General features: G+C 34.1%; 1 protein-coding gene across 2 annotated transcripts in view; it reads left to right on the top strand.

Annotated features, from left to right (window-relative positions):
* The window catches only part of ANKRD17 (ankyrin repeat domain 17), a 167,422-nt gene that overhangs the window by 31,916 nt on the left and 121,777 nt on the right, over positions 1-13,729 (top strand). The window contains exon 1 of one of the 2 annotated variants that reach the window (XM_052641728.1): positions 3,833-3,945. The exons of the other annotated variant lie outside the window; for it this stretch is intronic. Coding sequence (XP_052497688.1) covers positions 3,892-3,945 — 54 coding nt within the window. The 5' untranslated portion in view covers positions 3,833-3,891. Of the gene's footprint in view, positions 1-3,832; positions 3,946-13,729 lie in introns of those variants that run through there. 2 annotated transcript variants of the gene reach the window in all.

Below are 13,729 nucleotides of genomic sequence, written 5' to 3'. Positions count from 1 at the left end.
GATTTTAAAATCCATTTTAGGCAAATGGGGAAACAGGTTTTTTTGCCTTCAAGCTGTGATTGAACTAGAAGGAAGTTAGCTTACTATTAGGTTGTAGGATCTTACAGCAGATGTATATGAATCTCCTTTCACACACCCTTTCTCCCAAAGTAACCTGTGCTGTGGCATAGGTCCTCATATTAACAAAAGAACCAGAAAATAAAATTTAGAAGAAATTATTACTTTGCTGTATAACAAAGAATTACAGAAAGTCTCAAAAGTAGATTATGTTTAAATTCAGTATTTCTGAGATCTTATTTCAATGGCCTAAAGATAATAATCACAGAACAAGTAATTCTTAGTGGTAGCAATCATTTAAAAGGGATTGGTTGAGCTTCCCTGGTGGTCCAGTGGTTAAGAATTCACCTGCCAATGCAGAGGACACAAGTTCAATCCCTAGTCTTGGATGATTCCACCTGCCGCGGATATGCCGCAGCTGCTAAACCCACTTGCCCTAGAGGCCACGCTCTGCAACAAGAGAAGCCTGTGCACCGCAACAGAGAGTAGCCTTCGCTGACTACAACTATAGAGAAAGCCCACACATAGCAATGAAAACCCACCATAGCCAAAAATAAATAAGATAAAGGGATTAGGATGCATAACTGGATATCAGATGATTCCTTTATTCATGCATTTGTTAATTTAATCAACAAATACTTAAGTCCTTGCTCTCTGCCAGAGACTGCTGGCTCTGGGTATACATTGGCAAACAAAGCGTTGCCTGCTTTCATCAAGCTTGTGATCTGTAAGGGAGAGACATGATACATGATATATAAATATCTATAATTCTGTAAGAAAGGTATAATGACATCTTTATTAGCGAAAACAGTAAAGGTCAGAAAAGCTTAAGAGCAGCACTGTATTGTCCTAGAGCAGAGGAGAAAGAGACAGTGAATGGTTTGATTGACTTGAACCTTAGGGGCCTGATGATTTGTCAAAGTTAGAAAGCCTATTCTTACCTTATGGGAAATAAGACTGTTTTAACGTTGAGTTCCTTGAATTCAAATCTGTCATTACTTGCTTCTGTTGGAAAAAGGTTTGAGAAAGAAACTTTGTTGTTGGCTTCCCTTAATCTAAGGATGAGGCAATTTATTTGAGGTAAGGAACAGACTGAACTGGAAGTAGGGAAATAGTGAGAGCCAGTTTTCTAGTTCTTCATAAGCTGTGTCTCTACACTGGACATTATTTTGTTTGAGAAGCTTCCAAACAGAAATGTAAGCACTATATATGATCTTGGGATAATGTTTTTAATATCATTTGTTTTCCATTAATTTCACACATCCTTTGGAGTCAGACTGTTCTGGGTTTGAATTCCACCTATGCTTTATAACTGTGTACTGTGTGCAACTTGATTTTCTTATCTGTAAAATGAGGACCATATCATCTGGAGGAAGTATAGTAGATGGTTCAGAGGACAAACTCTGGAGCCAGTTACCTGGGTTGAAGTCTTAGCTTGTTAATTTAGTTGAGAGTAAGTTGGGAAAGTTGCTTAACTTCTCTGTACCTCAGTTTCCAGAATGGAGATAATAATAGTTCCTGCCTTTCTTTTATTGAGATTTAATGAGTTAGTATATACAAAATGCTTAAAATAGTTTATCACATTAGGAAGCACAAGGTAGTTATTAATGTTATTAGTTTCAATTATTATCACCTAGGGTATTGTGCGGAGAAGGCAATGGCACCCCACTCCAGTACTCGAAAATCCCATGGACAGAGGAGCCTGGCAGGCTGCAGTCCATGGGGTCACTGAGAGTTGGGCACGACTGAGCGACTTCATTTTCACTTCTCACTTTCATTCATTGGAGAAGGAAATGGCAACCTGCTCCAGTATTCTTGCCTGGAGAATCCCAGGGACGGAGGAGCCTGGTGGGCTGCCATCTATGGGGTCGCACAGAGTCGGACACGACTGAAGCGACTTAGCAGCAGCAGCAGGGTATTGTGAAGGTTAAATAACTTGTTTGTTTAAAAAAATAGTGATTTGTATATTGCCTGACACAATAAAAATATCTTCTAAATAATCAGAAACTGAGGAGTTAGATACTTTATCTCATTGAATCTTCATATATACCTGTTTAGAAGAAATTTTATCTGTCTTGTTTATTGTACCTAGGATAGTTTCTGATATACAGTAGACAGTACATTTTTGTTTTTTGTTTGTTTTAAAGATTTATTTATTTTTGGCTGTGTGGGCTTTTCTCTAGTTGCTGCCAGTGGGGGCTGCTCTCTAGTTGCCTGCACAGGCTTCTCGTTCCACTGGTTTCTCTTGTTGCAGAGCACAGGCTCTCGGGTGCATAGGCTTCAGTAGTTCTGGGTCCTGGGCTCTAAGAGCACAGGCTCAGTAGTTGTGGTACACAGGCTTAGTTGCTCTGCGGCATGTGGGACCCTCCTGGACCAGGGATCGAGTGCATGTCTCCTGCTTTGACAGGTGGACTTTTTACCACTGAGTCATCAGGGATGCCCAACAATCCATTGTTGAGTTAATGTTATCACATTTTACAAATGAATAAACTAAGGCCCAAGAAAATTACAAGGTGTTTATACTAAAAAATAACATCACTTTGAGGAGACATTACTGGAAAGGCCATTCATATCATCTCTTAGAGTTGACCATATGTGTTAATAATAACTCCCTCTAATTTTTTCCTTTTTCCTTCTCTTTAAAAAGATTCACTTTCTTTAGTTAGGTTAGAAAAATTTAGACTAGAGGAACTGTTCACCTTAGAGTTACAATTAAAGTTGTTAATCTAATTGAGTGATTGCTTCAAGTTCAGTTTGTATGGCACTCTTAAAGTGCAGGGTTATTTTGTTAATACTACAGAACAGAGCATAAAACATTTTTCCTTTCCCATTGTGTTTTCTATATTCTAGATTATATAAGGAAGAAATTTGACAGAGTATTGGGTTGACCAAAAAGTTCTGAGTTTTTCTGTAAGATATGGAAAGCCCCAAGCAAACTTTCTGGTCAGCTCAATAGTTTCACTGAACTGAGGGTCTATTACAGTGGTAAATATAATAAAAAATTAGCTCTGCCATGAGTCACCCATATTTGCTATTTAATGATCCAGAACCAGTGTTTCTAAATTTGATGCATCTGAAATATTTTAATCTTTTGTAGTATTTATTACGAGGGAGGGAGAGGCCATTTCTTTGGTTAGTAAATAAAGTTAAAGGCATTTCTAGAAGAAGCATATAATCTTGATGTGTTATGGCTTGCTTCAATGATTGTGAATCTGTTGAATATTAATCTCATTTCTCTTTGATATTTCCAAGCAATTAGTTTATAGAATACCAGATTACCATTAAAAAGCTACATTAAATTATTATTTTAACACCTGCAAGTCCACTCCTATATTTATTATATAATGCATATGCCTGATGTAACAAATTCCTAATTTGATATCACCTTGCCTCCCTCTTTGTGTATTTAATATAGCCATTAATCTCACTACAAGGCTTTACTAAGGATAAATTGCTACGTAACCCACTTCAACCTCTTTTGTTCAACCAGGAAGCCAGACGTGTTTAAGCTTTTTAAAAAATACATTATTATTTATTTTTTGAAATTCTGAAATTGTAAAATTTGAAATGGTAAAACATAAGAGACTGTATCTATTTTGTCTGTGGAAATTACTTGACTGAAGTTTGCTTTGGAATAGAGCTTCTGTATCTTTAAAAAATACACAGTGAGTCACCCCCTGCTCTTTTGGTAGATGCCTGGCTAGTGAACAGCTAAGCTGCTTTAGGCATGTAATAGAACATTCCATTTCCTGTTCCCTTGCTGACACAGAGGAGTGTTCCTGCTGGCAATGATCTAATCATAGTGCAGTAAGAAACATGGCAGTTTGATAAAACATGGTGGAGACAGCGGCTGAAATGGAAGCATATGTTCTAGAAGACATTCTTGAGGTAGGGCTAGGTTTGTAAATGAAATGAAAGTTGAAATCTGAACAAAGAAATCTTATCTGCCGGAATTATTTTACAGATGAATAGATTAGAGGAGAGAGCAAAGAGAGGCAGAGCATAAAGCAAGATACGGTCAGACCTTATTCCGTGTGAGAATGTGGCAGTCTAGTTCACACGATTACTAAATAAGTCTAGAATTAATTTGTTTAAACTTAATGTTGTGTAAATTGTAGATATATGTTTGATAGGGGGAAAAAAGAAAGAAGGAAAGGGCTTTGGACTTAATAAAAAGCCTTGTGCTGGTGGTGACCTTTAGATTAACTCATTAGAAGGTGGGGTCTGCAAAGCAGCTTTGAGTAGGTTTAGTATCATATGTCTTAGAATTCATTTACATATCTAAGCCCACAACTCTTGCTTGTAGTTAACTATTAAAAACAGCTGCTTATTGTAGTTTCTAGGGTAAAATTAAGCATATATATCAATCTAATTGCCTAATTTAGCTGGTACATTCTGGTTCTAGGTTTTTCATGTTACTTTGATTATTATAAAATAAATTATTTAATTAAAAATTAAAAGACTGTAAAATTTAAGGCACCAGTGCTTGAGAGCTCACAAAAATCTGCATTTTGAGTCATGAAAATTTGAATTGTATTTTCTCTTTTTTCCTCCTTGTGTCAGTGTTACAGAACCTATTTGCATATAAATCAGTGCAAGGAAATACATGTCAAAGTGAAACTATAATTGGTTTTGGCCTTGGATATAGTATACCATAAAATATTTTTATTTATAGATATAAATATTTAACTCATTTTCTTATTTTGGGGTCTGTAGGGTTTTTCCCTCCTTATTAAAAAAAACTGGCTAATTTTTATGATGATTTAATGATGAGGAGTGATATTCCTAATACTTAGACTGTTAAGATAATTTATTAAATATTTTACTGTCTTCAGGAAAAGAATTTGTTATGGGGAGAGGGCTTAGGAGAATAAACTGCAAAGGGAAGCCAGGCGGGGTTAACAGGAGAAAAAAGCCTATGCGCATTATAAAGTGCTGCATGATCAATGAGCATTTTCTGGAGTCCCTCAGTGTGTGCTTGGAGCTGACATTGCAGCAAGTCTCATGGTTGTTCTGCAGAATGAAAACTGATTCTATTGTGTTATCTAGCTCCTTGGCAGACACCTGCCAACATACTCTTTCCCCCTCTCCTTAAGAGTTTATTGTCTGAGTTGAATTCTCTGGTTAATTTCCATTCTTTTCCTCTTTTCTTTTTTTAATTTTGATACTATTAGTGAGTTTCCTTAGAAATGGTATGGTAAATTATTCACTTAGAAATAGTGATGTATATTTTTATTGAGGAACTTCTGTAATTAGCAGTGGTCACATGACTGTTAGTAGTTCAGATTAAACAAGTCTATTTATAAAGTTGTAGGAGGACATTTTTATTTGCTTTTTAAAACTTTTGCTTTGAATTTTAAAAGAAGCATACCTTATAGATTTCAGTAAATTCATCTGACATTTTCTTTGGTCACTTTAAATTTCAGCATATAATGGATTTTAGAAGTCTGTTTATTTTCTGGGAAAAACCTACTTGGGCATAGTTTTGTGCCTTAAGTGTAAATTTTTCTAATACTACCTTAAAAGTTGACTTTTCATTATTCCCACTAAAGCACTAAAAGTGTTTAATGTCATGGTAAAATTTTACGTTACCTAACTTGTTCATAGTTACTAGTTAGTTGCAGAGGTTATTTACTCTCTGTAATTTTAATTGTTTGTCCTAATTTTCTCTCTGTTAATTTGATTCCTATATACCTGTCACATTAAACCATACTAAGTGAGTAATTTTGTCTTTTTTTCATGTTACTTTATTTAAATGAGTATTTGTCAAGTATTGGCAGACTAGAAGTGAAAAATTTCCAACTAGTAATGAAATATTCTTCTTTTCAAATATTAAAAATACTCATAATGGGGACGTCCCTGATGGTCCCGTGGCTAAGACTGTTGTTAATGCAGGGAGCCCCAGGTTCGATACCTGGTCAGGGAACTAGATCCCACATGGCACAACTAAGAGTTTGCATATCATAGCTAAAGATCCTGCATGCTACAACTAAGACCTGGCACAGCCAAATAAGTATTTTTTAAAAAAGTACTCTTGATGACCTAATGCTAATAGTAAAAGATTAAAAAGAATAAACTTCCTAACTCTGAAGCTAAATGTACCATTTTCTAAAGTACCTCATATGGCATATTTTATACAATGAGCTTCCTAGAAAATTTTAATGAGTTAACTCATTGTGTAAATGTCTAATAATGAATAATGAAGTTCATCTATATACCACAGTGATAATTTTATTATTGTATCTAATACTAAGCCATTTGAAGTTTATCACCATATTTTTTTCCATAATTTTTATCATTATGACTTATTTATTGAGCATCTGGAATTTTATGTAGATTTCTGGTTATTTACATTAAACACTGAATTCCTTTTTTTTTTCTGTCTTTGAATATAACTTGGTCTTTTGAATCATACATTTTGCAAGGTACTTTTATTTAAGTCTTAATAAAGAGAAAACTTAAAATCAGCATCATTAGTGAATTAGTGCAGAATAATTCTTGTAATGCTGTGGTTTACCTTTTAAATTGTGATTGTTTATTGTATATACCCACATGTATTTAATGTGCATTTTTAAGTGATCATCAGTCTTGAGTACTGTAAGTTTCTTAAACTGATAGTACAACAGAAAAAGATTGATTTCAACTTGTATCATTGCTTCTCAGCTCTCTATAGTAATGGCTTTAATAGAATAGTTATTTAAATTATCTAGATAATCTGGTCAGTGATTTTTTTCTCCAAACCAAAGTAGTCAAAGTGTTTCTGTTCCTTTTGCCCACCTTAACTAATATTCAGGAAAATGGCCACCTACAGGTGATAGGCAGCCTACATAAATACCTTTTTTTTTTTGCTTATATTATTTTTGCTGAGACATGATTATAATTTTAGAACTTTGATGTTCTTCCTCTGAGTCATATGTAATAATGGATCATAGTACTTAGAAAGATCAAGAAGAAAAAAAAGTTCTCCAAACTTTTATTTTTGGGGGGAGGGGGGAGTGTTTCCAAGTTTGTGTGTCCAAGTGCGATGCATATAAACCTGAGATATTATATAAGCTTTTAAAATACGAAAACAAAACATATGAGAGGTCAGATACTCAATTACTATATATTCTGGTTTTATTCTCTTTGAACCATGTTTAGTAGTTTTCTTTAAGAATTGCTTTAGAAATGAAAAAATTTTATAAGTATTTCTTTTAATTTTAATCAAGTTCAAAATACTTTCTTCAGGGTATAGCATTTGATACATTTTTGCCTTTAAAAGTACCAGTGTTTTGAAAATAAAAATATTTACATTTTTAAGAATAGTAACTTGCCCAGTCTTGTTCCTGTGTCAGCTAGATCCATAGTGTCTAGCTTCATCTGTACTTTATTTTACAGGTTGTAATATGTAAGCTAAAAGCCCTACATCTCTGTGGTTCCTTAGATACTCAGTGGGTTGAGGATTTGGCTGAACTTTTTCGGGTGTAACTACATTAAGGATTTGATTAAACATATTAAGTAGGTTTATTATGGAACTATTTCTTGCATTTGTATTTATCTTGAGATTTGGAGGGGTTTTAATAATCTTGAAAAAGTCACAGGGACGTTGTTGTTTCTTTTTGATTTGTCACCATTATGGGCTAGTGGTAAATGGTACATTTTCATCTAAACAGGGGAAGTCCACTTGCTATTTATTTAAAAATTTTATTTTTAGTAATGATATAAAAGCTCTGCAAAGTAAACTCTTTTGATAGTGTCCTGCTATATTTCTTTTTATTCTGTGAAATATATTGGCTTATGTAATGCATATCCTTCATATGTTATATCAGTAAGTCTTCCATGAATTTCTAAATTCTATATCTATATAGTTAGTATAATACTGGTGACATTTTTCACTAAGAAGACTTGGAGTTACTCATATATATGTGTGTGTGTGTGCACGCGCACCCCTCAGTCATGTCCGACTCTCGACCCCATAGACTGTAGCCTGTCAGGTTTCTCTGTTCATGGAATTTTCCAGGCAAGAACACTGGAGTGGGTTCTCATTTCCTACTCCAGGGGAATCTCCCTTACCCAGGAATAGAACCCGCAGTATCTTGAAAGAAAGAAAGTGAAGTCGCTCAGTCGTGTCTGACTCTTTGCGACCCCGTGGACTGTAGCCTACCAGGCTCCTCTGTCCATGGGATTTTCTAGGCAAAATACTAGAGTGGGTTGTCATCACCTTCTCCATCATTTCATGAGGCACCTGGTATTCTAATCATTAGCAAAAAACAGCCAGAGAGAGTCTCAGCTGTATACAAGGAAACAGTGTCCCAACGGACCCAGGCAAAACAGGAAAGCATTCCACTTGTCTTTTTCTAGTCTTTGCCAGGATGATTGATATAAAATGATTGATATTGGCAGGCAGATTCTTTACCACTGTGCCACCTGGGAAGCCCCTGGGAGTTACTCTTGGGACATAAATATAATTTGACCTAGAGACAGAAAAGTTTAGCTAAATATGTAAGTTATTTGAATTAATAAATGTAACATTCTCCATTCGCTAAGAGGTTTTGGAGACATTAGACCTGTTGGCTGTATTGAATCCTATAATTTCACTCCAGAATTTATTGAGCACCTTCAATATGCTAGGCAGTTGAAATTCAGTGAGATTAGTCCAGCTAGCTTTGCTTCATCAAAGTAAAAATTCAGTAGACAGAATGTCTGTCATTGGTATTTAAACATTGAATTCAGGATGTGTATAGATGTATGTTTGAATGCTTGTATTTTACTTCATTTGTTTTTCGGGATAGTTTTAGCATTCTGATTTTTTTTAGTAAGCAAATATTTTTCTTTAAGCACTTTTAAGTTTTGTGTGTGTGTGTGTGTGTGTGTGCTTGTCTAATTGTTATGCGTATTTATGAATGTTAGGCTGTCTAGAAAGTCCCCTAGATGTCATTGTCATCTATTTATTTGTAAAGATTTTGCTGTTGCCAGTTATATCAGTATGTTGTTATACAGATGTTCATATAACACGCTCACATATGCTTGCTTCCATATACTCTATGTACAGACATTCACATCTGTGCTATATTATGCTTTATGAATACTCTTATTTGAAAGTTGAGTCCATCTTGAATGGAGGGGCAGAAGTTGCAGCGTTGCTTTCACACACCAACTTTGAGAGAATGCGTATGAGAGTAGTAGAAGATGACTAAAAGATAGACTTAACGTTAGTTAGTAATCCCTCTAAAGAAGACTAATATTTTAGTGGAGTAGTTTCAAACCTTTCAAGTGAAGGTTTCAAACAGCTTGCAAAAGATAATGTAACTACAGATATGTGAATTAATGTTACTCTCACAAGAAAGTAATGTCAGGATTGTCCAAATGCTACTAGTCCCACATTAATTCAACATAGTCTGGTGGTTAAGGTGGAACATATTGTGAAACATGCATTAGGAAAGGTCTACATCATGTGTTACCTGCATATACATATAGCAGCACTGGCACTTTCTGTTTGTGAATTATTTGGGTCCCTGTTCTGATGCTTGACTGAATCACTCATTCTGATGTTGAAGTGACTTGATCACTACAGACTTGCTGAATATATTTTGATGTATTCTTGCTTAATCACTGGTTTGGTTTTAGTACATAGCTTCCAGATTTGCCAAAACAAAGGTCTTTCAGGAGGTGTTTACAAACATCTTGAGGTAACTTTTGGTTTTGGTTTAATGAGTGGCTAGATTGTTGGCCATTAATATTGGTCTTGGATGGAACCATGCTTCTAACTAACTGGCTATCTATGGACAGATAGATATATGTTATATGTAGAATACCCACATCATTTTATAGTGACAATGGAAATTGACCATATTAGTTAACAATTTGTTGAAAATTTTAAGTTATTATACAGAAGGATTGTGCTATTACAGTTTAACTTAATTTTATATAAAATAACTTTTCCGAAAGAAAACAACTGAGAGGAATGGTGTTACTTTAGATTTTTACAAATACCTTTGAAGTCTGGCTTAATAGAAGATATGTCTGCTTTTATATTTAGTCTGTTGCAATACATTATTTTTGAGGAAGTCTAAGAAAAAATATCATCTTAACATTTAGAATATTTTAATAGCCCTTTTGATAATTGTGAATATTCTTCTTTGATACCAGTCCTAAAACTATGATGGTTTCCTGGAGATTAGTTGTAGTGTAGAATCTGAAACATTATCAGTGAATTTTTTGAACTTTGTTCCGTTAAAACCCACTGATTTTTTATGTATCTTGAGTAGATCATTTGGTGTATGATTTTGTAGCATCGTACTCTGGTCAGTTGGAAAATACTTACTTCATAAGAAATTCACCCTTAATTTTTTTCACTTAATTATGAGTGCATGGCAGACAAGATATGATGATTGGTGATATGGCCTTGATTTGTGTTAAGGGAATAGCAGTTTTACCCACCATTATTTTTGTATCATCAGTGTAAATGTCAATACAATGAAACAGGCAAATAACATTTTAGTACTGTATTATAAAAATAGTTTTGACTTCACAGACCCTCTGAAACAGTTTTGAGGATCCCGATAGATCTCGCGGATCATAATTGAGTAACTGCTAGTTTAGTATATTGCCCAAGTTTACAGTCAGTAATGGCATAAAACTAAGATTTAGATTTAAGTCTATTTGATTAAAATGTTTTCTTTTACCATATTATCAAATTTTAAAATTTATTACACAGTCCCAACTTCTCTCACTTCTTTCGTCACTCTAGGTTTCTCTATCCTTCAACTACAATACAGCAGATATAAAATAAAACAAGGGAAAATTTTTGTGGAAAAAAATTTAAATACTGTTTTGCAATTCGTCATTCAGAATTTATAGAAAAGGATTTCGAAGATTCCTTCGTGAAATACTGAGTGAAGGAAGCTAGATATAAGTAGAAGTGGTTTTGCTTGCAGAATAACATTATGTAATACTTTTAATTTTGATAAAGATGAATAAAGATTAAAAACTTTTTCATCAAATGTCTTGTTATAGTTCAGAATGATTAGGAAAGGAGTTTATAAATTATAACTTTGAATTACTCATATGTTAGTGAGTGGAAACAAATAGATGAAGTATGTGTCAAATTCAAATATTTTTCTCTTTGAAGATTTTAGGCTTCTTTTCATTTATTTGTTTATTTAGATGCTTTGGGTGTTAGTTATGGCACACAGGTTCTTTTTCATTGTGGTGCACAGGCTCTAAAGTGTGTGGGTTCAGTAGTTTTGGAGCTCAGTAGTTATGCACAGGCTTAGTTGCCCTGCAACTAAGGATCTTATCTTAGTTCCCTGACCAGGAATGGAACCCACGTGCCCTGATCTTGGTTATCCAGACTAAGCCATTTCACCTTCCTTTGCAAAGTAGCAAATTAAGTTGTTTAAAATCTACTTTATACTTTCCTCTTGTATTTGTATGTACTATGTTTTTGCCACAAATTAATTTTGAAATTGGCCCTGAAATCATGTGGTCTCATAGGAAAAGAGGATCTATAACATCTGCACATCTCTTGTCTTTACGCTTCTTAAATGCTGCATACAGCTCTTCTCCCCACCTACCAAATTCCAAGTGACTGTTGGAAGATTCTCTTGGAGAAGGGCCTGGCAATCCACTCCAGTATTCTTGCCTTGAGAATCCTATGGACAGAGGAGCCTGGTGGGGTTGCTAAGAGTTGGACACGACTGAAGTGATTTAGTATGCATGCATTCATTGAGATGGGAAGCAATGTTGATCCACTGTTAACACTGCTTGTTGGTGATTTCTATAGTCTGAATTCCTTCTTTAGTCTCAAGCCTTTTATCATTTAGTCTGCTTCTGACTTTTGATACTTGCTGTCCACTTTGTTTTGATTTCTTACTCCTGCTACAGATTATCTAGATTCTTCTCCTCCTCTTGATGTTTGGATATTTTGAACAGCCTAACTCCTTGTTTGTTGACCTTCTTATTTTTCTAACTAGTGTTTATCCTTAACTGGTTCTAACCTTGAATTTGTACTGTTGCCATTTCTTCAGTCTTTGTCACATTCTACACTTGTAATTTATGCCCTGTCATCATACAAAGATCAACATATATTTGTATGAACTATTTAAGCAAGTTTGAGAAATAGTTTCTAAATTCTTATGTTCCATAAGGAAGTACTGGTTAAGATTTTACAAAAATTTGTGCTGGTGTTGAAGTGTTCACAAATATTGGAAAATTTTCCTTTTTATTATTTTGTCACATTTGTACAATATTATCGTCTCAAAATATCTTTCTCATTTTATTTTTCCTATTTTTTTTTAGTTTTATTTATGAAATAAATGGAGATAGTAGTGGATGGAAAGTTACTTTCTTCTAAAAAAATGTATTTAAGAAACCAAAATATTAAGAAGGCCCTGTATATGCCATATGAAAAAAGTCTTCTTAGGTAGATCATTTTGTAAATATTTTATAAATTACAAAGAATATATCTTTTATAAAGTATGATAGGTGAGAATGCTAAATTACATCAACATTAACTTTTAAGTATTTCTATATTTAATAGGCTTCCTTTTTCATTGTCTTGAGCTTATAGTGAGATTGTATGATTTTCTGTGAATAGTTTTATTCTTCTTGATGTCCTCAGTGACTTAGCATTGTATCTTGAACACAGTAAATGCTTGTTTTTCATTTGGAGTTACACATGTACAATGAGGGAATTACTGTACTGTGTTTTTATCTTGGAAAGTTCTCTGAACTCTTAGTTTTGGTTAGGTATATACATGGAATGAGGCAAAAGAGCTAACAGTTAATCATGTTATTCAAATCAACCCAGGAGATCTGTAGGTTGGAGTTCTAACATAGTCTTCGTATGTTATTTGAAATAAGTATTTTTCTTCTTGCACTTTTTGGTCTCTAAAGTTAAATTGTACTGTATAGTTTTTCTAAGATCCCTTCTATATATATTAAAGTCTTAACTAGAACTCAAGATAGTAGCTTCAGTAACTTCTAAACAAAAAGTTTGACATGATGGTGTGTTTTACAAGTTTAAAACTTGTTTTGCTTTGTTATTTCACATTTAAGAAGCAAATACAAGTGCAGTTTTGCCCCTGAAATATTATTTGACATCCTTCTATCCACCCAATTTTATTTTTACATTTAATCTGAATTGTTGGCTTTTACATTATTTTATAATATTCTGTTACTACTTACAGTGTTTACCTGCTACCCTCTTCAACATCTATTCATTATTCAAAGTTCTCCTTCCCTAGGGTTTTTTTCCTCTCTAGCCTTTCTTTCAAGTTCATTATCTCTTACCCTGTTCTACTCTTAAAAAGTCATGTTAGACTGTGTACATTAGAAATATTTTAATGTCTCTGTAATGTGCTTGATAAATGTTGAATTCTTTAATATGGATACCTTGACTCTCTTAAAAAAAAATTCCTTATGCATTTATGTAAAAGATATTTCATTCCACAAAAGAATTTGATGTATCTTATAAGAGTATATATATTCTGAAAAATAAAAATACAAAAATCAGAAGTAGTAAGTTAATACCAGTGGTAAAATAGACTTCAGTTCAGTTCAGTTCAGTCGCTCAGTTGTGTCCGACTCTTTGTGACCCCATGAATTGCAGCACGCCAGGCCTCCCTGTCCATCACCAACTCCCGGAGTTCACTCAAACTCATGTCTATTGAGTCGGTGATGCCAACTAGCC

Source organism: Budorcas taxicolor, chromosome 6, assembly GCF_023091745.1.
Source record: "Budorcas taxicolor isolate Tak-1 chromosome 6, Takin1.1, whole genome shotgun sequence".
NCBI lineage: Eukaryota > Metazoa > Chordata > Mammalia > Artiodactyla > Bovidae > Budorcas > Budorcas taxicolor.
The sequence above is the reverse complement of the archived record's forward strand: the minus strand, read 5'-3'. Positions and strand labels throughout refer to the sequence as shown.